The 27,355-nt window shown below is 43.7% G+C and overlaps 3 protein-coding genes across 5 annotated transcripts in view; all 3 read right to left on the reverse strand.

The window, feature by feature from the left end:
- On the reverse strand, nucleotides 1-9,555 carry fap (fibroblast activation protein, alpha). Its single transcript, XM_067227895.1, has 27 exons — nucleotides 9,435-9,555; nucleotides 9,190-9,314; nucleotides 8,849-8,933; nucleotides 8,233-8,328; nucleotides 8,046-8,140; nucleotides 7,896-7,970; nucleotides 7,359-7,411; nucleotides 7,127-7,199; nucleotides 6,627-6,747; nucleotides 6,349-6,503; nucleotides 6,050-6,147; nucleotides 5,801-5,930; nucleotides 5,645-5,683; nucleotides 5,448-5,546; nucleotides 5,250-5,320; nucleotides 5,096-5,149; nucleotides 4,653-4,777; nucleotides 4,414-4,464; nucleotides 4,018-4,116; nucleotides 2,231-2,300; nucleotides 1,941-2,135; nucleotides 1,735-1,789; nucleotides 1,493-1,592; nucleotides 1,348-1,406; nucleotides 1,155-1,227; nucleotides 906-979; nucleotides 1-606 (listed from the first exon to the last, which is right to left on the reverse strand). The coding sequence occupies exons 2-27, from the start codon at nucleotides 9,190-9,192 to the stop codon at nucleotides 505-507; spliced, it is 2,250 nt and encodes a 749-aa protein (XP_067083996.1). The 5' UTR covers nucleotides 9,193-9,314; nucleotides 9,435-9,555; the 3' UTR covers nucleotides 1-504.
- A 315-nt stretch (nucleotides 9,556-9,870) lies between these two features.
- ifih1 (interferon induced with helicase C domain 1) lies at nucleotides 9,871-23,412 on the reverse strand. Of its 3 annotated transcripts, none has more exons than XM_067227873.1 (16): nucleotides 22,911-23,412; nucleotides 22,261-22,423; nucleotides 21,815-21,982; nucleotides 21,093-21,149; nucleotides 19,248-19,474; nucleotides 17,880-18,090; nucleotides 14,803-15,020; nucleotides 14,220-14,327; nucleotides 13,736-13,859; nucleotides 13,379-13,594; nucleotides 12,902-13,158; nucleotides 12,538-12,687; nucleotides 12,094-12,255; nucleotides 11,726-11,919; nucleotides 11,530-11,623; nucleotides 9,871-11,138 (listed from the first exon to the last, which is right to left on the reverse strand). In XM_067227873.1, the coding sequence occupies exons 1-16, from the start codon at nucleotides 23,343-23,345 to the stop codon at nucleotides 10,941-10,943; spliced, it is 2,982 nt and encodes a 993-aa protein (XP_067083974.1). In that variant the 5' UTR covers nucleotides 23,346-23,412; the 3' UTR covers nucleotides 9,871-10,940. The 3 variants fall into 3 exon arrangements, with proteins under 3 accessions (XP_067083974.1, XP_067083966.1, XP_067083983.1); XM_067227865.1 differs by having other exon boundaries at nucleotides 21,093-21,158; XM_067227882.1 differs by lacking the exon at nucleotides 21,093-21,149.
- Nucleotides 23,413-26,163: 2,751 nt separating this feature from the next.
- Nucleotides 26,164-27,355, reverse strand: part of LOC136932657 (potassium voltage-gated channel subfamily H member 7-like) — a 40,162-nt gene continuing 38,970 nt past the window's right edge. Inside the window, exons 15-16 of the mRNA XM_067227853.1 lie at nucleotides 26,645-26,828; nucleotides 26,164-26,450 (exon numbers count right to left, since the gene is read on the reverse strand). Of these exons, the coding sequence (XP_067083954.1) occupies nucleotides 26,172-26,450; nucleotides 26,645-26,828 (463 nt within the window). The 3' untranslated portion in view covers nucleotides 26,164-26,171. The remainder of the gene's footprint in view (nucleotides 26,451-26,644; nucleotides 26,829-27,355) is intronic.

Raw genomic sequence — 27,355 nt, forward strand, 5'->3', positions numbered from 1 at the left:
TAAACATTAATAAGTTTCAAGTTTATTTTTTAAAATCTGGCCACATAAATTGAAACATACAAGTATTTTTTTCTAAACCATCTCAAAATGGTTACAATATTCATACTATATTCATGTACAGTTTATTTGTATCACGTGTAGACTACAATTTAAAGTGTTCCACAAGAGTCAGTGCAACAACATGTTTGTGTTATAAGTAATGTCACAAAGTCCACTGATGTAAAGTCTACCAGAATATAGACATGCAATGGCTTGAAGAACATCATGGTAAATAGTCACATTTTCTGTATGATTAGGACACGATTAATCTATAACAAATATCCAGTCATACAAGTCTTACAATATTAATTGTACATTAAAACCTCTACAAAAACCACCAAATTGAATCCTTTGTTTAGATTGAACTGAACAAACTATACAAATGAGAAGCAGCAGTTCGGCCACAGTCACATCTATTCATCAACGATAAAAAGACAGTTTAGATGTGATGACAGGAGGGATGGTTTATTTGGAGTTGATGAGACATTTCTGAAGGAAATGGCTCATGTGAGTGTAGACATGGTGATAAGCAGAACCGCCGAGGCTGTGGTCCTTGTCAGTGTACCACTGAAACAGGAAGAAGCACAAACATCTGGACTGGATCACATTCATGTCACAACCTCTGAATCATTTACAGTAAATCTTGATTTCAAAATAATATTGAAATAGAAATGTATTCAGACGTGTAAATGTTTGTTTTTCAGGGGGGCCAGCTTTGTACCACCCCTGGGGTTACCCCCCCAACGACACGCTCATCTATGATGAGTAACAGTATACTGAAGATTAGCAAGTGTTCAACATCATTTCAGAGAAACTCCATCTTCACATCTTAACTGATCACTTCCTGACGGCACACCAATATTTACCATGGCCTCAAAGTCCACCTGCTGGTCAACCAGGGCCTGCGAGATCTGGGCCGACTGCTGAAAATGAACATTGTCTGAAGGAAATAAAACACATTTGTAATAGTTTAACCATGAGGCACAGTCTGAATAAGATCATCCCTCCTTGCAGATCACCTGAATGCTCTGGTAGATGATGTGGTGCTATGTGAGAGTAATTGTATTATGACTATGAAAAGATGTTTTTGCGTTCTTGCAGACAGCAACACGTACCATCAGCCGTCCCATGAATCAATAAGTACTGCACCGATTTGAAATTACGGGCTCTACTTGTAACTGTTGAATTCTTTTGAACAGAAAGAAAGAAACAATTTGCTGAAAGATCAAGTCAAAATGAATAATGTGTAGAGATTTTCATGAACGAAAGCAAACTGTTACGGTATTATTATTGAATGATTATTTTAACCTTGTAAGAATCAGGATTTTCTGCAGGTTTGTTCATGTAGCGCTCAGTATAAACGGCATCTGGAATGAAACACAACTGTCTATTGGATGGAATTCATAGTGCTTGGTATCTGTAGGAATAGATTGTTATATACTATATTACATACCATAATACTCCCACTTAGCTACAGGAGCAACAGCTATTCCACACTTAAAAAGTCCACTTCCAGACCCCAAAGCCATGGAGGTGACATACCCGCCATATGACTGAAAAATAAAATCAATAGAATTTGATTAAATAAATACATTGAATCCTAATCAATAAAATAATTAAATGTAATTAATAAATACATTTGAATACAAATGTGAAAATCCCACAAAAAGCTGATTTTTCCAACATGCAACTTACCCAACCCCAGATGGCTATTCTCTGTTTGTCGATAAAGCCCATATCAATGAACTTTCTGGTGGGGAAAAAGGGGTTCTATAAAACATCTATACTGGCCCCCCTACATGACTACAATTAGTCATGAAATGAAACATGAAATGAGACATGGAAAAACATTTAAAAACATGAAATAGTTTTTCCGCTTTTGGTTCATGAGCATCTTTTACCTCACAGCTGTTATTTGATCTTCCACCTCAAATGTTCCAAGGCGTTGGTAGATTGAGTGCATTATCCTGTCACCTTGGTAACCGGTCCCTCTTCCATCAAAACTAGCGATAATAATCCCCTCGGTGCTGGACAGGTACAAGTCCCAGTTGATTCTGAAGCGGGACTCTGTATTCTGACTGCAAGGACCACCATACCTAGGAGGGACATCCGCAGTGACCGTTACAGGGTTATACTGGACGGTTGGGACTGAGGTGACACACCCAAGATGGAAGACCTTCTCTGTACGTACACATCAATGAGAAGAGGGTACTTTTTGGATTTCTGGAAGTTTGGTGGCAACGTCATCTGATACCAAAGATCTGTTGGGATATAAGAGAGGCTGGTGAGTCACAGGAGAGAAGCACGTGAAGATGTGCAAGGTGAGCCCTCCACCAAGAGTTCTTGAAGAACAAAGCAAGCTCTTCACATTTAACTGCTGAGGATGGAGGTGGGGCAGGGACAGTTTTTAGCAGCTGGTCAATGGTGGAGAAAAGAACTCTGGAATTTCTGGCATTTTCTGTAATAATGTTGGAGAAATATTCTCTCCTTGCTAGACGGATGGTTTTGTTATAGGTGGTTAGTGTATCTTTGTAGATATTGTATTGGATAGTGATCTTTGTTTTCCTCCATTTTCTCTCTGCTGCACGGCATTTTCTTTTCGTTTCACTAAAAATTTTATTTCTCAGCCATGGGGAGGTTCTGCTTGTGCACTTCTTTTTGGTTTTCAGTGGTGCAACAGTCTAACACAGATAATAGTGCATCATTGAGGTTCTCTACCATTTCATTCAGAGAGCAATCATGGTTAGTCGGCTCATATAGAGCAAATTGTTCAGAAAATGTCATCATAGCTGTATCGCCTAAATATCTTCTATGGACTAAGAATTCTTTTTTGGTTTTTGTTAGGATAATTTCCACATTAAAAAGTATATAATGATGGTCTGAGAGGGGTAGATCAGTTATTGAAATATTATTGATATTTAGTCCAGAGGAGGAGTCACCTGCCAGGTGACTCCTCCTCACACCCTGCCAGGTGAGCCCTCCTCACACCCTGCCAGGTGAGCCCTCCTCACATCCTGCCAGGTGAGCCCTCCTCACACCCTGCCAGGTGACCCCTCCTCACATCCTGCCAGGTGACCCCTCCTCACACCCTGCCAGGTGAGCCCTCCTCACACCCTGCCAGGTGACCCCTCCTCACACCCTGCCAGGTGAGCCCTCCTCACACCTTGCCAGGTGAGCCCTCCTCACACCCTGCCAGGTGAGCCCCCCTCACACCCTGCCAGGTGACCCCTCCTCACACCCTGCCAGGTGACTCCTCCTCACACCCTGCCAGGTGAGCCCTCCTCACACCCTGCCAGGTGAGCCCTCCTCACACCCTGCCAGGTGACCCCTCCTCACATCCTGCCAGGTGAGCCCTCCTCACACCCTGCCAGGTGACTCCTCCTCACACCCTGCCAGGTGAGCCCTCCTCACACCCTGCCAGGTGAGCCCCCCTCACACCCTGCCAGGTGACCCCTCCTCACATCCTGCCAGGTGACTCCTCCTCACACCCTGCCAGGTGACCCCTCCTCACATCCTGCCAGGTGACTCCTCCTCACACCCTGCCAGGTGAGCCCTCCTCACACCCTGCCAGGTGAGCCCTCCTCACATCCTGCCAGGTGACCCCTCCTCACATCCTGCCAGGTGACCCCTCCTCACACCCTGCCAGGTGACTCCTCCTCACACCCTGCCAGGTGACCCCCTCCTCACACCCTGCCAGGTGAGCCCTCCTCACACCCTGCCAGGTGACTCCTCCTCACACCCTGCCAGGTGACCCCTCCTCACACCCTGTCAGGTGACCCCTCCTCACACCCTGCCAGGTGACCCCTCCTCACACCCTGCCAGGTGACCCCTCCTCACACCCTGCCAGGTGACCCCTCCTCACACCCTGCCAGGTGAGCCCTCCTCACACCCTGCCAGGTGACCCCTCCTCACACCCTGCCAGGTGACCCCTCCTCACACCCTGCCAGGGCACTCTGGTTCTCTCCTGCTCAGGCTCACCAAATCCAGCCACTTTCAGAGTACCACGTTGAATGGTTGGCATCTTAAACTCAGTCAGAATGTGTTCAAGCTCTTTGTTGTCCTGAAGTACCAGGAGCTCTGAAAGAAAGAAATACAATATCAACTATATTTACCAACTGAAAACAGTCAAATATTGGTGTCTTAACACCAATAAATGACTAAATGACTAAATGTAAATTATAACAATGGGGGTTCTTTAACCCACTTGCAACTACTCTCCTGTACATTTTCATTACAAACCCAATTGCAACTACCCAATTGTAACTTATCAAACAGATTATTTTAAGAATTAGGTACCCCACAGTATATTATGGTTGAGTTAGACACGCGTTAGGAACAGCATTGCAGTTTGGTGTTCTAGAATCCCTGGCATACCTGAGCCAGAGTCTCTGTTGTCCCTGAGAGTGATGAAGGGAAGACCAGGTCCTGTTGAGAGACACAAGTAGACACCAGTGCTGCATGAGACCCACTCTACATCCACCTTTCAGTGCTCAGGGCCTGCCGCTCACGGCTGACTGGACACAGCCCCTCCACTAGTCCAGGAGTGCAAGCTGAGTCTGGGCATGGAGCATGGATGAGTTAGTGCTCACATGTGATGAAACGGGGAAACTGACCGTAGCAATCCATGCGGTAGTACGAGGCGTCTGTGCTGAAGTACGCTGAGTTGTATTGACACCTGTCCTTGTACAAGTCACATGTGAGACACTGGGGAGCAGGGGGGGTGTTGCCCAGCACAACCCTGGATAAGACGCATAAAACAGGATATATGAGTTCACACCCACAACTCAACAATGCTAATGTGCAGTACAATAACATGTTTGTCAGGATTATGTTGTAGATGCTGTTTTGGTCTGTATCCCCACCCAGCTCCTGAAGAGCACTGGTATAGTTCTGTACTGTAGGTTTTTGCTTCCGCCATAATTGAGTATTTCTTTCTGCTCATTTGCTGATGTAATTAGCTGAATTGGGTAAGTTACAACTGAGGTTGGATATAAATCCTACAAGAGGGAAGCTCTCCAGGAACTGGGACAGAGGGCTGAGAAGACTGGTGTCTTACTTGTAAAGATTTCTCTGTCCAGGTCGTCCTTGATGCTCATTACTTATATAATATCTGTGATAAACAAAACATTCACAGTTTCCCCACATATTCCTTCCAGCCAACACATGCCTTGTTGATCAGCACTAAACACTACTGATGTGGACGTTCTTACATGGCATCTTTTGTGAGTTTGGAAATGTATATGACCTCCCATTTCCCCGAGGTAACGGGCGTCGCTTTTCCCTTTGGAATGATACACAGTTATCTTCAGAAGTCAATGAGAGTGCATGCAACACTCTAGTCTAGTGATTCACTCCATATGAACATGACATTTGTTAATTTTCAAAAATGCTTTTGTGTAAAATCGTACATCTTTGACATGATGGATATGTTTGTATCCGTTTGAGTCACTCATCACTTTGTAGAAAGTGAGCTTGTCCTCCGCAAAGAAGGCCGGGAGGGGATAATACTGCAGGAAGAAACCACTGTCAAGTTATTACGTTATACTTCCTGTACATAACGAGCTAGAGTGTGCTGATGCTATATGCTTCCTGAAAGTCAACTTACATGACCGATCCAACCAGTCTTGCTTGTCTGCTCAAATTTCTAGAGGGGACAAAATGTTGCACGCTTATTAAGACAATCGCCTCGCATCCTAGGTTAGTGACCCCGTGTTGGTTATCTTAACCACACGGTTTCCTCTTCACCGTCGGCATACAGTACCTGCTTCTCATTCCAGCCGTTTCCATCAAAGTCGTATGTCTGTAAGACGACGTGATCCTGTTTCCTGCTGAGCCACTGAACTGCGATGCGTTCATCTGTCACCCACACGACTGAACTCAAATAGTGATCGCTGCGTTCAAACAAACAGAAGGACAAGTCTGGAGACGCAGATTTTGTCGTGTGGAAAAAGGACTGGATAAACACACTTGCGTTGCGCTAACAGAAACAGCACAGGTGCTTCAGGTGTACCTCGAACCAACAGCTTCTGGAACGACCACCTGAGTGCATCTGGAAGGCCTCTCGGTGTCAACTACAAACAGCTTTGCCTTGGGAATCGTTGATCCAGACTTGATAGGAAATACAAGGCATTAGCAAATGTTAAGTTACATATACAGTACGGTAAATATTAATATAAGTAGTATTTCATGGATATCCAGTAGCTTGAATAAATAAAATAATCCCTAACATGCACATATTAAACTATTGAATTGCATTGACTGGGTGAAAGCATCAATCATTGACTTGATAAAGCGCACACGGCTACCCACCTTGGGGTATGGAATGATCACTGTCTTGGGGTACTGCTCTGGCCCATAGTATGGATATTCGATAGTGCGCACTTCAGTGTCATTAAACTCAGCATATGCCAAAAACTTTCCAGTTGGTGACCACCATACTGCTTGATTTGATGAAAGAACCTCCTCTGAAGAAAGGAAACCAAAACATCAAAAATGCCACCAGATACTTGACCTTGTAACCTCAACCTGCCCCCACCCTTCTCCTCCTTTCCCCCTCAAAAAAGAGAAAAAGCAGTGAAGGTACTAACCTTCGTACACCCAGTCAGGGACACCATTTAGGATCTGATTCTCTTTTCCGTTGTGGGTCACTTGAATGGCAGGGGCTGTGGCATTCGGTTTCAAATAAATGTTGTAATTCCAGATGTAGGCCTGAGGGAGACATTGCAGTTATTCCAGCTTTCCTTCCTTTTCTCGTTCCTTTTACAGACTGACGGCTACTCTGTGGGAACAGCTAGACACAGAGCACTTCTAAACATGTCTTCACACTTTTAACTCCTGGCCTCTTTTGCATGTTTATCTGTCAAGGCCAACATTTTTCCATACTTTCCATGAGAGGAAGATAACACTAGCTGCTGAGGTGCATGCTTCCCATCATGGGGACTCCTAACCATGTCATTCCTACCCATGAAGGATTGAGATTCATTGTGTTAAATATATGATACACCATTACACCTTATCAGTTGGATATCATGTGTTCTTGATAGGTTTTCATAACAAAGGACTAGAATCAAGGAGATTTGTTTTTTACCAGTTTGTTTCCATCAGGGGCCCAGGTTAAGTATTGCACAACTTCTGGAATGTTTACTGGAGTAATGAATGTTCTGGGGAATAAAAGTGGACAATGAGATACAGATCATAATATTACATCTGTAAATAATGTATCATATAATTGGTTCTCCTGATTCTATCAAACAACAACAGAGGTTTTTTCTTCACAAATTCAACGAGACTCTAGAACTAGAACTCCAGAATTGACTTACGAACTTTCCAGGTCAAATAAGGAGTATGACGCTTTGTACGAATGTCTCCATTGCTGTTGAAACATTAAACAAGCAACAGTAATGGGTCACATTACTTTTCAACGCTCATATTCTTTTCCTGTAGAAGGTTAATAGGTAAACTAAAACATACAACGGGAGTGTTGAATGGTGAATCAATAACTTTACGTGACTTTACAAAGATCTCTTGGCAGACTCATGTAAAAGCCCCTAGGGGGTCTCTATATAAGGGGGAGTCAGGTGGCTGAGCGGTGAGGGAATCGGGCTAGTAATCCGAAGGTTGCCAGTTCGATTCCCGGTCATGCAAACTGACGTTGTGTCCTTGGGCAAGACACTTCACCCTACTTGCCTCAGGGGAGAATGTCCCTGTACTTGCTGTAAGTCGCTCTGGATAAGAGCGTCTGCTAAATGACTAAATGTCTAAATGTCTATTCTGCTAGTTTACTGTAACTTCAGAGATGTAACTGACTAGCATTAGGCCTAGACACTTTCATGTCTGGAATAGGGGAGAAAAATTACCTTTGTGTAGTTGCTTTCAAAGCAGACATATTTGCGATCAGCAGACACAAAATACCCTGTAGCTTCCACTTGTTCCTGAAACATCAATGCTTTAGGTAAATACACAACCGATCACCAACACAAGGGTGTGAAATCCACACGTTTTCTTACAAAAGTTTTGTTGCTCAGAAATTGAGATGTCTCCTTGGTTTCAACATTATAAAGGATGACATTGCCTTGTCTTGTTTTATGCAGGTATTCATGATCTACAGGGGAAAGGAAACAACAAACAGTTTCTATAATCCATTCACCTTTTTGAAAGAATCTCACTTTGTACTGAATGACTGTTGTGTGATACCTGATATCCACCGCAAATTATATGTTCTGTATCTAATAGTGTCGTTGAAATAATCGTCCAGGGTGAAAGATCTCTTTGTGCCACTGGCATCCCTTCCTGGAACAAGAGAATCCACTTGACTGGTGTTTACCACAACAAAAACACTGTACAGTAATACTGTAGGCCTAAACTGTTACACGCTGTAATGTCATCTACCTGACAACGTCTAATGAAACGTGAACGGAAACGACATTCCCATTCCATACAGATTATCAATAGTTCAACGGTTGTGAATGAGATGGACAGAAAATACAGTATACAGCACTGTTGCTGATCCCTCCACAAGTACACCTCACGGTGCCACATGGATGCATACGTTAATCGGTAATAGGTGATGTAAAGTCACTTACATCAATAACAGTTTCACTCTACAGCCAACAGCCGAAAAGTGATCAGCGCATAGGCCTATACTGTTGTGAAGACAACCGATGTTGTCCTTATTTATTCGAGTACTTTAAAAGGATTTGTTTCCCGCAACCAGTCACAAGCTATAGTACAAAAGATGCCCCAAACTTTCTGTCACAATATATGGCGGACCATGTTTAAATAGGCATGAATAACAAAAAAAGTAACTTACTGTTCAAATAAATTGCAGTGGGTACAGTTATTAACGTGATGACGACAGCCGCCCCTACCAGCCCCCAAAACACCTTGCCGCAGCCCTGTAAAGGTGAGGGTGAAACTAAGTTGCAAAAACCTTCTGTGAAATCCACAGCATATCGTATTCTACGAGGAAAACTTTGGCATTAGTTTTCATCTCTTGAGACAATTAAATGTTGCTTGGTTGCTTGATCTTCAAATTAATTGTTACGCACTTCAAGTAGCCTAGCCTTCGTTTTCACTAAAGTAACCTAATCACTTATTTTTGAAAAGTGCATCATGAAAGTACTGGTTCGAAGTACAGGTATATTTACTAACCATGGTAGCACCGTTGCTGTTAACGACATTCACTGGCGAATAGACATGCAGCTCTCAATCTGAGGAATCCTAAAGGTTTGCGGACGTGGATCACAGGCGACTTCGAGTGCCGAGTAATTGTATCGCTAACAAATGGGAAAAAAACCTAAACAAGACAGCTGCGCTTTGATTAAACCATAACTTCATTAACTGAAAAACGTAAATCCTTCCCATCGGACAGAAATTTAACTTGGATCCTCGTGTACCATTTAACTCCGTGATGTATCCGCGAAGAGAGTTGGAAATTGTTACTAGTCACAGCGATGCCTCCTCGAAGTCTAACTTTCCTTCAGCGCTGAACTTGTTGGAACAATGGCTTCTCGACCACAGATCATAACTTACCCATATTTGCAAAAAGGAAAACCACGGTACAGTAGCTTATATCTGAGCAAGCGTTAATGAAGGTACACAAATTCCTCCGTCTGTCTTTGATAGTGTAACATTCAGGCACAGTTCCTTCTAAATATGTATTGGAGGTAGGCTACTTTATTTCAAATTGTGACCCTAAATGCGGACGATAATCATAACGACCATAACCAATGGATACAATGAATATTACGCACTGTATGATAATTAAGTAGAAAGACTTCGATTTCATTCAATTCATTGTTTATCAGCAATTATCGACAACTGATACACACATGTAAGCACTGATTTTGTGTCACAAACAACACACAATATACAATCCCAATGAAAGTAAAATGAGTGTCAAATAGTAAGAGGCTTAACCCAGAAAGAGTTTTTAGTATTATATTTTAATAATAAATTTGATCCAAAATCTTATCTGCAGCAAATACGCTGTATGTGGCCGCATGTATCCCGGGATGGCATTCCCTCAACCTATATGTCTTGAACTATCTTGTCTAGATTAACAGTTTTGACTGTGTGTGTGCGTGCGTGTGCGTGTGTTTGTGCGTGTGTGAGTGTGTGTGTGCGTGTGTGTGACTTCCCCCTTCCTGCTCAGGAGCACTGTGAGACTGTTCTTAAGCAGCCGTGTATAATGGTAAAACCATCCCCCCACCTGTCTGTCAGATCTCATCCAAGCATGTGGGCTGCCAGGTGTGCTGTGGGGGGGGGGGAGGGGGGGGGGGGGGGGGGGGCAGGAGGGCCGAGGGGGGTAGAGCACGGCCCCCAGAGAACAGACAGTGGCAGAGGAAGTGTGTCACTTAACCCGTGATTCATAATTCAGTTTCCGATCCGTGATTCATTCATGTTGTTAAGTAGCTAACTTTGCTGCTTCTGATTGACGTTGTTCGTATGGGTTGGGAAGGGATCCTTCGCTGGGCTTTCACTGATGCAACACACGTTTGGCTGATGATCACTTGTTATCTCTGACCCATACCCCATCTACATTCTCTTCACTGTGTAAACAAAATACATTTTTCAAACTGATGAGAAGTTTAAAGAGAGAAAGACAAAAGTGCTCAGTGCGGTCATTACTCGATAGCAATCAAATCAATTGCTTCGATTGGACCGCAAGTTTAAAAAGACACATATCCAGAGCGACTTACAGTAATACAGGGACATTCCCCCGAGGCAAGTAGGGTGAAGTGCCTTGCCCAAGGACACAACATCATTTGACACGGCCAGGAATCGAACCGGCAACCTTCTGATTACTAGCCCGATTCCCTAACCGCTCAGCCATCTGACTTCTGACACACATACCGTAACATGCAAACACTACCAAGACGACAGCAACGTCATTCCAATCCCTACATGCTGTCTTCATCCTCCTCAGAGCTGTGAGCCACTAGACTGGCATGCTCAGCGTAATCAAAGGCAGGGAACTTGACAGTGAGTTCACTCCACTTGGTGTAGGTCTTGTTCCTTCCATCGAAGGTCACTACGAAGTGTTTGATGTGAAGACAGGGACAGTCAATCCCACGGAACAGCATCATGGAACCCCACTCCTGGAACAGCACACATTCACACGTAAGACAAGGTTCTACAGAGAACGCTCTCCTGTAAGGTACTGCACATGTATCCCTGCGGTTCCTATTCAGTCATTCATTCAGAAGAGACTTTTATCCAAAGAGGGGGTGGGCAGGGGTGTTGAACGTTTGACCTCTTGAGCTGTGATCTAGTGCTCTAACCACTGAGCTACACCCCATCCCCTAATTACAGAAATGATTGTGTCATCTGATTTCAAGAACCAGAAGAATTAATGGAAACCTCACTGATAGTCAAAGACACATTCCATTACAATGGACCTAGGCAGGTTAGTACCAGTGGAGACTGTATGGCCAGTTTAGTGAAGACCATGATGCAGCCTGACTCTACAGTAAAGTTGTCACACTGTACCTGCCCACAGTCCTTGCAAGCTATGACCAGATTGGTCTCATAGTCCAGCATCCTCTCCCGAAGGGACGTGTTTTCTCTTTTGATAAAAAGTTCACTGCAAAAAAATAGAAAGAAAAGCTGTCATTTTGCAAATCATATATTGTACTACTATAGTATAGTACTACCAGCTAGAAAGAGATTTGTTTAAACTTCTTACCCAAACTGTGCAGAAACGTTGACTCTGTGCATACTTTCAATGATCTGAATGTCTTCACCAGAGCAGACTGTTTTGCTGCAGCGTTTACAGTTGAACATCACTTTGGATGGACTCTCCATCATCATAGCTTTCTGATTCTTCTTGGTCTTCTTCACTCTGTCCTCCATAATAGCCTGGAGCTGATACTCTAGAATCTAGCAGAGCAACCAAACACTGGAAATAAGTTTGAGCTCTGTGGGTTTGCAGACTTCATAACGAGTGTGACTCTAGTGTGGTAAAGTCATTGAACAATGGATAAAGCCCTTATGATTCAGGATATTCAAAGCAGGACTGGCCTTCAGGAAACTGAACACCCTGAACACGCTTACCTTTTTCTCATACGCCGCTGGATCAAGCTTCTTCACTTTCTCGATGGCCTTGCTCATCATGCTCTCGCGGTACTCGTTGACATGCTCCCGTTCAGCCACTCCTGAGCCCTGCTCCTCCACCAGGATGTAGCTGCTGTCCTCCGCTCTGCCTCTGCCCCGAGCCTTCCAGCACACAGGAAACAGGAACAACATTCAGGAGTCAAGGTTGGACTCATACTCACACATTTTTAGCCCAAGTGCTGTATAGGGTGAGATATGAACTTGCAACCCTCTGCAGTCAAATACTCTTTCTATTGAGCTACACCTAAAGAGTTGGTAACTAGGATGACAAGTATTTTGGTCTGTTTGTTAAGCCATCGAAACACCCCAGAAAACTGACAAAACAACGTTTTTACTTCAGTTCAGATTGGGCTTAGGCAGTTATCTCTTCGAAATCCCACTGACCTGGATCATGGCTATCTCATTGGTCACGAGGGCATATCGGATGACGAAGTTGCACTCTGCTATGTCCAGACCCTCCTCCGCCACGGTGGTGGCGATCAGCAAGTTCACTTCTCCGTTCCGGAACTTTTTCAACGCCTCCCTTTGCTCGGCCTGAACGCCCATTGAGGGAGAGGGGAACAGAGATCAGTCACACGACATGAAGCATCTCCCGTAGAACACAGAACACGTGGATGGTGACCATTTAAACAGCGATGGAAACAAAGGGGACAAGAACCATCTATTTCAGACGTAGCCCACATGTTATCGTTTACATCTGTGGTCCCAGAAACCTGCATTAAAACACATCTTACAGATGTGTACTCACAAGGGTCATTGGTTTGACTTCACTCTGGTCTCCCGCTCCTATCACATAGCATGCTTTCACTCCCACCTCGGCAAACTTTAGGTTGTCCTGAACCCACTGGCTTAAAGCTATGGCACTGTGACGGGTTTTGGTAAAAATGATCCCTCGCGCTTCCATTCTGCTCGTGAACTCCTGAAGAACGGTGGTTCTCAGCTGAGACAAGATGTTATTCTCATACTCCGGATGCTTGGTCAACTCCTGCAGTTGTGCCTTCTTTCCTGCGAAACAGGCAGGACAAGAACCGTGACTTACAAATACAGATGACCATTGATCTAGCTTACATTTCAGCATGTGTTGGCGTCTGTGTGTTGGTATACTACAGTAAAACACACTGTATGTACTGTTATACAGCACGTACTGTTATACAGCACGTACTGTTATACAGTACGTTATCAACAAACTCTGTGCCTGTGTCGTCGCTCCAGTATTGTGCCGTACCTTTAAAGAGATCGAAGAGGAACATCTCTGTTTCAGTTATCTTTATGGGCGTGTCCTCCTCCGGAGCCATTTTCTTCTTCTTCTCCTCTTTGTAGAACTTGTGCAGGAAGCTGAAGGCGTCTTTCATGCGGATGGTGTTGCTCAGGTGCAACGCCTCATTGTACCTGCGGAGGTGCTCCGCGCAAACACGCACCTGCTGGTTCTCCTCTTTTGCAGCTGTAAGAAAGACAGATTTATATTCCCCTATCCTGTGTAAGGTTTCAATTTTTTACGAGGAATACATTCAGGCTAGTTGGATTACACTACTTTATGGTAGATGTAGTTTTAGTTGATGTTGTAAAAGAGGGGAACTCTTACCATTTTGCTCCATCAGAACCACCCACTGCTCGTAGTTCTGGGTGCCCAGGTCGCAGGAGGGAGACAGCCCACCGTGGCCATGGATGTCATTCATGATGCCCTTGATTACATCCCCAAAGGGATCCTGGAAAAAGAGAGTTTCAAGTCTGTTTGTTTTCCTGGCACAATACCTCAGTGAGGTCATCGAATCATGGAGGCTGCAGGGACTAATTAGCTTGAGAAAAATGTGATAAAACAGAGCAACGTTATGAACATAAAAACTCAGAATAAGGTGGTTCGAAAGTTTTTATAATGATTCCGAAAATTTGGCTTCAAGACTTCCTTGGAGAGGCGCTAATAATGGAAACAATATTTACAGTATAGTTAAACAATGAAGCCTCCCAGAACTTTCTTACATGTACGCCTACTATTGTTTTACTTTCCACTCGAACCAAATCGGCAAATTCAGGCCAAAGGGGTGTTTAATCTCAAATCAAACCTCCACCTCATTCCTCTCTTCAGCCGTAGCAATCCTCTTATGTGGCTCCTTCTTGTTGAGTCCAAGACTCTCATTCTTAGTCAAGATCTCTGAAGCATCCAGGTTTGCACAGATCTACAGAACACAAAACAAAGATCATTGGACACACAACATACAGGGTAATCAGCAAAAAATACTAGAGGTCTAACAGGAGAAAATGTAATCAGATTCGTAGGTTTACAATGTCACTAGTACTAATGGTGTTTTATCTAGTGGTGTGCTAATGCTAGATGAGCACCACTACAGTAAAAAAAAAAAAAGAAAAAAAGAAAGCTGTTTCAGATCTTTCCCTCTGCGGTGCAAGTATGACAGGCAGATGAAGGTTTACGGCTGCCTGTGTGGAACATTGGAAACAGCTTGGAGGGCTGAGCGAGGCACTAACAGAATCAGGAGGGCAGGCCTCGGACCAGGCAGGGGAGGGGACGTGATCTGAGTGAGAGGAGATCAAGGCTGTGGGAATAGCATGTGTGAGAACGACAGCCGAGAGAAAGACAGAGGGGGGAAGGAGGGAAGAGAAAGGAGGCAGAGCAGAGCACGCAAAAGGATTTACTCGTAAAATGTGCTCCTCAGCTTTCGCCATTTTCTTGGCCCCTCCAACACCAGGTGAGGCGGTGAGGCCCAGGATCTGAGGAATGGGGACAGTCTTCTTCGCTAACTTCTTCCAGGAAGCGTTCTTCTTCTTCTGTTTCAGGTAGCGGATCATGATCTTGTTGTAGACAGCTCCCTTCTGTGTGTGGTGACACTCATCAATTACAATGAGGGTCAAATCTACAAGGCAGAGAACACACGATAATTATAGCACATCATCAGGATTCAAGGGATACATCTGGTTAGACAGTAAGGTTAGCCCCTCAGCTTGTCTGGTATAACTGAGAGAGAACACTAAATGGGTCGTAGCCTTAGCAGAGCACAAAGTGTCACTCCTAAGCACTGTGCTGTGTAGGGGATGTTTAAACAGCTGAAGGGTTCAAAGAAATGATTTCCCTCCAGTAAAGCCACGGTATCTGATCTTCTTGTCTCGTCTCTGGTTTAGAACTTGTACTGTAAATATGGAGGTGGCTTATTTGCACTCACAAATTACACCCTGGCTCGGTGTCTCCCCAAACAAACCAGCACTTTTCTAGGAATTCCAACGCCGCAGTTTGAACCACACCCCACGATCACCACAACCCCAAAACAAGACTTGTGTGAAATGTGCGTTTTGCAGCAATGGAAGATGTGTTACGAGCCAAGAAGCATTCACAGATCGTAGAGGAAGCTGTAAATGCAACTTCTTAAGGGGGGTCAGGCAGGCAAGTCTCTGGAGGGCCTGGGAGTGTGGAGTGGAACAGCCAGCCTGATGCAGTGACAGAGACTCTCATGTGAATATGAACAGCCAGCCGCTGATGGCTTTAACAGAAGTGTGGCCTTGGAAGCCAGAGGAAAGGAAAAAAGGAACAAAAAAAAGCGTTGAAACGGTCTCTGAGGCGTTTCAACAAACAGCATATGTTCCACTGAGGGGAAGGGGGGCTGGGGGGGGGAAAGGGGGGCTGGGGGGGGGAAAGGGGGGGAAAGGGGCTGGGGTTCCCCTCTGGACCGGGGAGAGCCAACAGTAGCGGACGGGAGAGGGGGAAACAGATGACTTTGACAAGAACCTGTCAAATGAACTCCCAGAGGAGACACACATGCAGACTTCTAAACCCTGGCAGTGGCAACCATGCAGGGCAGTTGACTTGCCTACAGATTTCCATTCAACTCCTTTGATAGAATATCTCATCAACATGAATATACTGTATACAGTGCAGTATATACAGTTAGGTCCATAAGTATTTGGACATTGACACAATTTTCATCATTTTGGCTCTGTATACCACCACAATGGATTTGAAATGAAACAATCAAGATGTGCTTTAAGTGCAGACTTTCAGCTTTAATTTCAGGGTATTTACATCCAAATCAGGTGAACGGTGTAGGAATTACAATACATTTTATATGTGCCCCCCCCCTTTTTAAGGGACCAAAAGTAATTGGACAATTGGCTGCTCAGCTGTTCCATGGCCAGGTGTATGTTATTCCCTCATAAAGGGAGTTCGTTATTTCATTGACAAGGAGCAGATAAAAGGTCTATAGTTCATTTCAAGTATGGTATTTGTGTTTGGAATCTGTTGCTGTCAACTCAGAATCAGAATGGGATTTATTCGCCATGAAAGTTTGCACAGACAAGGAATTTGCTTTGGCAGGAAGGTGCAACTCTCAATATGAAGTCCAAAGAGCTGTCACCATCGGTGAAGCAAGCCATCGTTAGGCTGAAAAATCAAAACAAACCTATCAGAGAGATAGCAAAAACATTAGGTGTGGCCAAATCAACTGTTTGGTACATTCTTAAAAAGAAAGAACGCACTGGTGAGCTCAGCAACACCAAAAGACCCGGAAGACCACGGAAAACAACTGTGGTGGATGACAGAAGAATTCTTTCCCTGGTGAAGAAAAACCCCTTCACAACAGTTGGTCAGATCAAGAACACTATCCAGGAGGTAGGCGTATCTGTGTCAAAGTCAACGATTAAGAGAAGACTTCACCAGAGTAAATACAGAGGGTTCACCATAAGATGTAAACCATTGGTGAGACTCAAAAACAGGAAGACCAGATTAGAGTTTGCCAAAAAACATCTAAAAGAGCCTGTACAGTTCTGGAACAACATCCTATGGACAGATGAGACCAAGATCAACTTGTACCAGAATAATGGGAAGAGAAGAGTATGGAGAAGGGAAGGAACTGCTCATGATCCAAAGCATACCACCTCATCAGTGAAGCATGGTGGAGGTAGTGTTATGGCGTGGGCATGTATGGCTGCCAATGGAACTGGTTCCCTTGTATTTATCGATGATGTGACTGCTGACAAAAGCAGTAGGATGAATTCTGAAGTGTTTCGGGCAATATTATCTGCTCAGATTCAGCCAAATGCTTCAGAACTCATAGGACACCGCGTCACAGTGCAGATGGACAATGACCCGAAGCATACTGCGAAAGCAACCAAAGAGTTTTTTAAGGCAAAGAAGTGGAATGTTCTGCAATGGCCAAGTCAATCACCTGACCTAAATCCAATTGAGCATGCATTTCACTTGCTAAAGACAAAACTGAAGGGAAAATGCCCCAACAACAAGCAGGAACTGAAGACAGTTGCAGTAGAGGCCTGGCAGAGCATCACCAGGGACGAAACCCAGCGTCTGGTGATGTCTATGGGTTCCAGACTTCAGGCTGTCATTGACTACAAAGGATTTGCAACCAAGTATTAAAGTGACAATTAGATTTATGATTATGTTAGTTTGTCCAATTATTTTTGGTCCCTTAAAAAGGGGGGGGCCACATATAAAATGTGTTGTAATTCCTACACCGTTCACCTGATTTGGATGTAAATACCCTGAAATTAAAGCTGAAAGTCTGCACTTAAAGCACATCTTGATTGTTTCATTTCAAATCCATTGTGGTGGTATACAGAGCCAAAATGATGAAAATTGTGTCAATGTCCAAATAATTATGGACCTAACTGTATGTAAAAGTGGAATAAATGTGACGTAAAAAAATCGTTCTCTAGAACAGTTAGGACCATTCAGGAAATGTCGACTGTCAAGAAGATTTTTGCCGAACCTGATAACTGAATCCCATCATCGTCGCCATCATCAGCCCTCTCCAAGTAGTTCTCCAGGATCTGGGCAGTGCAGATTATGATATCGTTATTCTGGACTATCTGAGTGAAGGAGATTTTGAGCTGGGAGTCTCCACTGACTTTCTCCACTTTGTACTGGTGTTTCAGAAACTTCCAGAACTCTGTGGAGTAATGCTGCTCAACCAAGGGCACCTAAAGGACAGAGATCACATGACTTTGAATGTAATCAGTGTAAGGCTGTAGAGGGCCTCCTTGCTGGAGCCTCTGTTTATGACACGAGTAAATACAAAGGTTGTTTAGGCTGTGTTGACAAGTACATGTGTGGATCTTAAGGATCTAAATAAGTGCTTTGTATGAGGCTGGGTTTCAGATTTGCTGTGGTCTATGTAGGTCTATGTAGTGTTCAGGGCTGTGGTCTATGTAGGTCTATGTAGTGTTCAGGGCTTTGGTCTATGTTGGTCTATTTAGTGTTCAGGGCTGTGGTCTATGTTGGTCTATTTAGTGTTTAGGGCTGTGGTCTATGTTGGTCTATGTAGTGTTCAGGGCTGTGGTCTATGTAGGTCTATGTAGTGTTTAGGGCTGTGGTCCATGTTGGTCTATGTAGGTCTATGTAGGTCTATGTAGTGTTCAGGGCTGTGGTCTATGTAGGTCTATGTAGTGTTTAGGGCTGTGGTCCATGTTGGTCTATGTAGGTCTATGTAGTGTTCAGGGCTGTGGTCTATGTAGTGTTCAGGGCTGTGGTCCATGTTGGTCTATGTAGGTCCATGTTGGTCTATGTAGGTCTATGTAGTGTTCAGGGCTGTACTCACTGGACATTCCCTTTCCTGCCAGAAACACCATGCTAATGAAAGCTATTTTTCCATTTCCCCTTTGCTTATTTGGATCTACTTTAGTTTGTTTAAGACACTCTTCTTAAATAAAAATCCCCCTCCCTTAATGAACAAGATGCCATACTCAGAGCAGGTCATATGGGGAAGACAGTAGAATACTTATAAAGAAATTACATGACTGTTACTGTGTAATTATTGTAGCTACTTTTAAATGGTTTTTATTAAACACTGACACAGTAAAACTATGCTGACGAGAGAGAGAGTTTGAGCCAGAAAATCAGAGCCAAACTGCAATGTTGTAAAATACTGTTTTTGTTATTCTGAACTGAACCTATCATTTGTGGTGCGTGATACCACATTGATTGATTGTGGCACAGCATTTTCCACTCTACAATATTCCCACGGAATCTCTCTTTCCATCAGTAAACATGTCCATGCCTGACAGGAGTACAGTAGGTCTAGGGCAGAACAGAACGTACTAGCACTGCTTGTGTACAGAGGTAAAGTCACAGGTGGTACCTTGTTAACCAGGACCACCACTTTCCCTGGCAGCCCCTCGCTCCTCCTGCCGTCCAGATGTTGTTTAGTAATATACACTGCAACTCGGGTTTTGCCACTTCCTGTCGGCAGGCACACAATTATGTTTTTCCCCTCTAAGGCAGGTCGCGCAACCTCCATCTGATAATCTCGAAGGATGATGTCAGCTTTCTTGGGGCTTCCAGCAGAACTTGCGGCGTCGCTGCCGTCTGTAAAGTAAAGCAGAGGTTCAGTCTGGAGACCTGGATCAGCCGACCGTTCCTACTTTCTCAGCAGGAAAAGGCTCTGCTGGTCGTTGTTTTGGGGGTTTTGATGTTCCACTGAGCTGTGACCTCAAGCGGTCTATTAGAATAACATCATGTACATGGCAAACTTTCTCTTCTCCCTTCTCTGGATCATTCTGTCAGAGGACCCAGGCCTGTGTTATGGCTCAGAGGACCCAAGCCTGTGTTAAGGCTCAGTATTAAAATGGACTGAGGCAGCACGCAGTTATGGAGATTGAGAGATAGGGTCCTAAAGTCAATAGGAAGTAGACTGCGGCCTTGGTGATCTAACAGTCTTGTCGTAGCAGTTCCCAGACCTCAGACTTATTAGCGGAAATTCCACCATTAGCCATGGTAAACACAATGTCAATAAGATAGCAAAGCCACAGGGAATGGTTTTAATTCCAAAATACTGAAATCCTATTGCCAACTGGAAAGTTCATATGCAACTGCTTTACAGGGATGGAAAATGAACCTAGGACGTGTGCGCTTTCTCTGCCTTAACTGGGAAGTCTTCCAGCATCCCAGCTTACGTGTATTACATTATACTCCAACATGGTGGAACAAATTGTATCTTGTTGCCTTAATAGTGATGTAATGTGAAAAAATGTGAGAGTTGAGTTGGCGAGTAATGGGAGCAATAAAAAAAAGGCACTCATGAGAGACTTGTTTGATTGGCATCATCTGTCTGTGTGGGTGTTCAGCTTCACCTGGCAGAGCCCTCCTCTCCTGGCCCACCTGTCATTTCTCCTTCCTCTCCCCTGACTCCCCGCTCCAAATAAAACCTGGATGATGTCACAGACACCCTTCTGGTGGGCTACTGCCAGAAATTGATTGGCTGGCTCAGTGTACCAATCATGTCAGCGATGTGAAATGAATAGGGAGACAGCTGCTTCAGGAAGAAGCAGATTTATATCTGTCTAGAAACATCACTCTCATACTAGATTTGTTTTCTGAATTGCAACTATTTTTATACAAAATCAAAGAATTGCAATGCAGAACTCCCCAGCTTGTATAGCATGTGTTTGCAATTTGGAGTCTCGTGGCTATGCTCTGCACATTTTAACATCTGTGAGGTCTGTCATGATGCACATGGAACATACTTTCTGAGCCAAATAGGACAAGCTCTCGGAACTCATCCATTAAAACCCTGTCTCTCATTACTTTGATCTATAGAGACAAAAAACAGAATGAAGAGCTGACGATGACTCGGATGAGGATTATGTGACTAGAGTCTATAGCTTTCAGCTGACTGATTGTGAATTTACGATATTGTATGTCTAACACGCTGGTCGGAACACTTGGCCTTCTTTTGAGGCCAGCTTTGCGAAGCTCCCTCCATGACTGCATATTTCCAGCATGTCCACCGTCTTCCAAAGGTGTTCAACCCAAATCTCTTCCAGATGACACGTGAGACACAGACTCTGTTTAGCTTAGTTTTGGGGGAGAGCTTCAAATATCAAAACTAGGGACAATATGTGATTCAGTACAAATACTGAATGATTTGGTGAGGATTTGAAGACAAACGGACAGTGCTAACTGTATATTTCTGTCTGGGGATTACCTGAGAGTGAGACATCCAAGCTGTCACTACTTTTCTCTTCCTGTTCTTGGTAAAGATCTACATTTTCTGCACAGAAGACATGCTTATGAACTTATTTTCCTGCAGTATAAACATAATCACATACAATGCATACATTTATTGTGTGAAGTCATATATATCAACAACAAACTGAAATTGGGTACAACTTAAACTTGAATGAAAATGACTCAAATGCCCCCTCTCCTGGTGACTTTGGAATACTGTGACGGACTGACTGACTACTATTAGTACTACTACTGCTACAACAATAGTACTACTGCTATTACTAATACTTATTCTTCTACTATGTATATATGCTTATATATATAATATATATAATAAATGATTGATGCATGAACATGTTCAGCCTCTGGTATGCACCTCTCAGCGTCACAAACCGTCTCTGAAGGAGGGGTGGCCTCACACTGCTGCCACTGAGCTTTCCTGGGAGTGTCTCCTTGTCTTCCACTGGTTTAGGTTAGGTTAGTCTAGCTGCAGTACTATGGGCGTGTGTGAAGCCCTCTGTGACATAGCTTGTAAATGGTCACAGAGAAATGCATTTGATTTGCTTTTGCTTCTACCATTAGTACTAATAAGTACTACGACTGCTACAGTGCTACTACCATTACTGCAACACTACTAATGTTCATACTATTACTGCTACTACTTCACTATGGTGCACCTTGTAATTAGGATGATCTGACCTGTAGTGTCTAAGGACTCATCCATGCTCATCCCTGATATGTCGCTGCTGTCCAGGGTCTCATCCTCCGAGGCTCCAGGCCTTTGGGCTGCTTGACCCTGGGTGGCTGCTTCCCCTGGAGCCCCGTCTGCAGAGACCAGGCTGCCAGGCTCCCCGTCCTCACCTGGCTCTTTTAACATAGAATGAAATAAACAACAACATGGCTTAGGGTTAGGGTTAGGGTTGGCTTAATTTAACTATACACTATTTGTATGTCGGTTTGCATAAAAGCAACTGCAAAATTAATACATGTAAATAAAAGTCAGATGATATAGAATTACTACCTCTTCTACGTGCTAAATCTGTTCCAATGATCTGTAAGGCTTTTGGGAATGTTTTACTTATTTTAAACACAATTCATATGTATTTATATTAGGGGAAGCAGCGTCACAAACAGTGTCGTTTTACCATTCCCCTCATCCCCTGGGCTTCCTCCAGTCAGCTCCCTGTACAGGGGAATGTGCTCCGTGTCTCGCAAGGCCTGCAGGAATGTGGAGAACCAGCCAGGAGGACATCTTACCACCCTTCGCAGCAGTTCACGAGCTCCTTCTTTTGGGGTTTTACCTGAAATCTAAGATATTATTGAACATGTTTACACTGCGTCGTGTAATCTAGAACCTCTTTCAGCTCCTTAATTCGTGGATTAGTACCCCCCCTTCTGGTTCAACCGTGGAACTACACATAGTAAATATGAACACAAAATATACAGTTGGCAAAGCACAATAATACAATTTCATTGACTATTACAGATACTTTTATACAGCTCTACGTATGTAGCCTAATTCAAAACATGCAATGGTGTATGTACGCTACTAGGAGTCAGGTGACTGTGCGGTGAGGGAATCAGACTAGTAATCTGAAGGTTGCCAGTTCGATTTCCGGCCGTGTCAAATGACGTTGTGTCCTTGGGCAAGGCATGTCCCTGTACTTACTGTAAATCGCTCTTGATAAGAGCGTCTGCTAAATGACTAAATGTAAATGTACTATGGGTCAGAGTTTAGGTCAAGTAGATAGCATAGTTGGCACACAGGCTAACAGACAGAACATAGACTACTCACAACTTCGATGTCCTCCTGGTTGAGAATGTCTAATTCAAAACACCTACGGGACACATCATTAGTCTTCATTTCCAAAAGTGTGGGTAGGAGAACTTGAATAAGTCGGACGCAGTAGTCATTCTCTGCCTCCGATGAGGGGCTTGGAGGGCGACCCTCCACATAACTCGCAGCATGTTGACAACCTGCTTCCGAGAGGGCAACCACGAAGGACCTGAACCAGCCAGCCGGGTACTGGTTTTTGATGAGCGTTTCAATGAGTAGGTCAACAGCCCGGATGTTGCTCTCTGTCTTTGCTTTGTTTTTGATTAGTTCTTTTTGCTCTACGTCTATGAAGTCTAGGTAATCCAGAACAGGCTCAACCTGGATAAGTTTGAGCAACCTGGGTCTGAGGACATCGATAAGATTTTTCCAAACGTCATCATCCTTAGTGCCCATTTCCCCCTCGTCGTGTCAGTACCACCCCGAAGATAGCTGGAATGCACACAACATAGCCAGTTGAGTGCCCTTTACTCAGAAGTGAGTCAGCTGGTTGCATTTCAATGTCAATGAAATCACTTTCGATTTCGTTTCTGTTCTTTTTTGATTGAGCAATTCTGTCACTCGCCACTAGGGGTCTCTGGGGAACTATCAGGGCCCTCTAGCCTCTCAGAGTGGGCCTAATATATTCTAAAAATATATATTTTAAAAGTAATCTGTTCTAATATTATTTTATCAATTCATAATTTGACAATCTAAAGACAATGTGTCTGAAATAAACCTTTCAATCCTGCCTATTCAGTTTGTGTTGGAATGTGTAGAGTTAAATGAAAAAATCCCTGTTGTCACTTTATCAGAATTTTGCTGCCTCCGTTGTTGGCAGGAAAATGCTTTGCAGCTCTGTGATTGGTGGTCCAGCTATGAATTTACGGAAGGACGATTAATAGTAGGTGTGTTCGACTTCATGCAACACCGGCAGCTCCGACAGCCGACTGCAGCTGTCTGAGTTAAAGCAGTGAATGCCATTGGCTGCTTCAAGTCAGCCGGCTGCAGACGGCTGTCGGCGCCGTCGGCGGGGCATGAAGTCGAACACACCTAGGTATTAAATGAAAAACGAATTTCCATTGACCAATCATATCTTCCCTCTAAATGGGTGGGCTTTGTTATCGCTAACTTTATAACAAGGTCCGCCCGCTGTGAGGAATGCGATCACAAGCTAATAAACTAGCTAACTTAACGTTAGCTTGTTCGTTCACTTCACAATGGAAGTCGCGAGTAACGTTCCCGCTAGGAGGACATTGTTTAACATTTGTTATGTGCGCCGTTTTCAAGGTGAACTTTTAATGAGAAGTTGGAGTTAATCGGCAAAGGAAGACCTTGATTTTGGGCAGAAAACCAAAGCTTTTGAGAGGCATTTCAACTCCAGCAGTTGAAATGCAGCAATGCTGTGTGCGCGCTGTATCGTGTTTTTTGGGGTCAGAGGGCCAAGGTTTAAGAGTCACGGTTCGCTATTGTAACGTGAAAGTGAACACAATCAATCTACAAAGAATGAGGATTTTGCTTTGAAAACAGATTACACAGCAATATTTTGTATTCTTTGTATATTTTTATTCCTTAAAATAGGTAAGTTAATTTCCTAAACCAACAGTGTTTTACATAATGAAGGTAGTTATGTTTCATAGTTGAGACATTCAAAATATCTGGTGCTGTAGGTGTGTCAGTGACAGACTTTTAAAATGCACAAAATCAAAGTGTATATATAATGTCTATTGTAACGTTTGTTTTAGGACCAAAGTGATTCAATCTTTATCTGAAACATAAACACTGGCCTGATCTTTTATTGCCATTAAAGTACATGTACCTTTGTTTCAGTCATTAAACAGTCATTTTTTCAGGGTCTTTTTAAAATAAGTGACAGGTACACATAAAACAAGGTTTTGTGATTTAATGTCTCATGTCCACTGTAGCGATGTGGAAGTGGAGAGTCTTCATGGCCTGTGGAGAGGCCCCTTCCACATCCTCCTGTTGGACTTCATCCTACTAACATGCAATGCAGTATTATAATATCAAGGATATAATTGTATAGATACTTCTATACAATCAAAATGACTTCAAAAGTAGATTTTTCTTTAATTATGCGTGCTTTATGCATTATGACAGTACCAAATTAAATGAAATAAGAGGAAAGGGAACTGCATTGCTGAGTGTTCAAACTCTGTAGTGCAAATACTTGTTCAGGTGATAAAGGTAGTTCAACTTGAACGCTTTGTAGGAAAATAGCTATTTGAAAGTTCAAAAAGTGAATGTTTTTGTTTATAATTTTGTGCTACATCTAATATATCATTACAACCAAATCCCATCATAGATGTCTTAGGATTTATAAGTAATAACAGTTTTCTTTTTGTTTTGTTTTACATTTGTAAGTCATACAAGATGTTCTTTAACATGAATGTGCATTGACTAACAATAACAATGGAAAACAATGTGATTTTGCTGATTTTGTTCATGAATATAATGTAAGCTACATTAGTTGACTTATTTGATTTTTGGACTTAGTTATAGGCACGACACCCCATCTATCCCTTTAGACTATTAATCTGCTAGTTTTCATTTTGTCATGTGTTTCACTACACACTTAAGAGAGTAAAAGCAAGTGTAATATTAAAACAAAACTGAAACGTTTGGACATGGATTGTACAGTACAGTATATTATATGCTACATTTGGTTCAAATAAGCAGTGCAAAAAATTAAATCAATACATAAATGTACTGCCTTGTAGACATGCCAACATCACACTTGCTTGTCAGTGGTGTGACTCAGAGATAACATGCAACAGAAAACACTCTCAACATGCACGTTAGCTTATCTACCTGGACTAGCACGTATGGTGTCTGTGCTGCTGGCAGTGGAACATCTAGGGTGCATGTACATGTGAAATAATGCACATGGTTTAAGGAAGAAAACTCCAGCATACTGCACCTCACATATTGCAATGCGACAGTCCAGGAAACCCTGAGTCGTACTTCAGTTATACGAGTGGCAACACTTTACATTAGTTTGATCCCACAGTTGAATAGTAATTCTGTAATTACTTCGATGACAGTTTAGGAAAATTGCATTATAGAAATGTCTGTGTTACTGTTGAAAACTGTATTCTAGGTATTTCTGGATTAAACTGTATCATAGAGATACAGTAGATTTAAATCCCAACGTTGTTTTTCTGAAAGTAATTACAGTGTCACTATGCAGGTTAGAGCCAGTGGTCGTGAAGCTCTCTGTGAGGGCTACGGTCTGGGCGGCCCGGGGTCCGAGGCTGGTCGCAGACACATGTTGTTTTCTGGGGACAGGACTGAAGGTGAGCAGGTGTCAACTGGAAGAAGGATGGATTTCGAGTGTTGATGGGTTGTGGTTGGTTGTTGCTGTTGTTGTGGTGGTAGTGGTATTGTGTGTCTTTGTACAAAGAGTGCTGTCAGGTTCTCCCCCAGGGGCGGGGGCACCTGGGACAAGACCGACAACGAGGCTTTGGGGTCTGGAAGAGTCCTCTCTAGGCTGAGTTCAGTACCCTGGGGACGGACACACACAGACACACAGACACACACACAGACACACACAGACACATTAGCACACGTGTCTGTAATATGACCTCACGTTTTGTCACGTGAGAGTACACACAGCTTCCAAAACCCGTGTGACAAAACAGAGTGAATATTCCCAAACATCCACTGCCTCCAGGGCACCAAGACAGAGCCATACGTACCTGTGTGGATGCATGGCTGAAGAAATGGCTGGGCATCAGGGCAGCGATGGGCTGGATCCTCACCGCGGGCCTCAGGTAGTCTGGGCTGCCGGTCACTGTGCTGTAGGCTGGAGGACCCAGGGTGGACTGCCTCTGCAGCAGCTGCAGGATGGTGTGGATGTCCGTGGTCATCTGGGACTCCAGTCTGGAACCAGTGGACAGGAGATGGGGAGGGGTTTGGAGAGTAAATGTTGCTGACTGTGTAAGGTATTGGAAAGGTTGTCAGGAAAAGAGAAGCCAGTCTGTACAGCCACAGCAGCCTCAGTGTGGGCACTCTGGTGGAGGGTTACGTTCACTAGGGGGAGCTTGGGTTCTGCTTTGGCTTCCAGCCCTCGGCAGTAGTACGGTCGACGCCAAATCACAAGGCCTGAGAGCACATTCTGTCAGCTGGTTTTTCCCTTAGTAGGCCAGTGATGAAGCTTTCTTTGAGGGTGATAATGAATATGCAGTGGAGGTGTGATCAGTGCGTTTAAGAGGAATAATTAGCTTTCACTCATAAACATTCTTTATCGTCATAAAAGCTACATTCGGACTGCTATATTAGCCTCTATATGTGCTCATGCTGAATAATTGTGGAATCCCTAAATAGTCCCTATCAGAATATTGGACACTCTTGGCTTCATGGCTAGACAAATGCATACTCTGTACAAGAGGGTGCATGCATGGCATCTT

This window comes from Osmerus mordax, chromosome 2, assembly GCF_038355195.1.
Source record: "Osmerus mordax isolate fOsmMor3 chromosome 2, fOsmMor3.pri, whole genome shotgun sequence".
Taxonomy (NCBI): Eukaryota; Metazoa; Chordata; class Actinopteri; order Osmeriformes; family Osmeridae; genus Osmerus; species Osmerus mordax.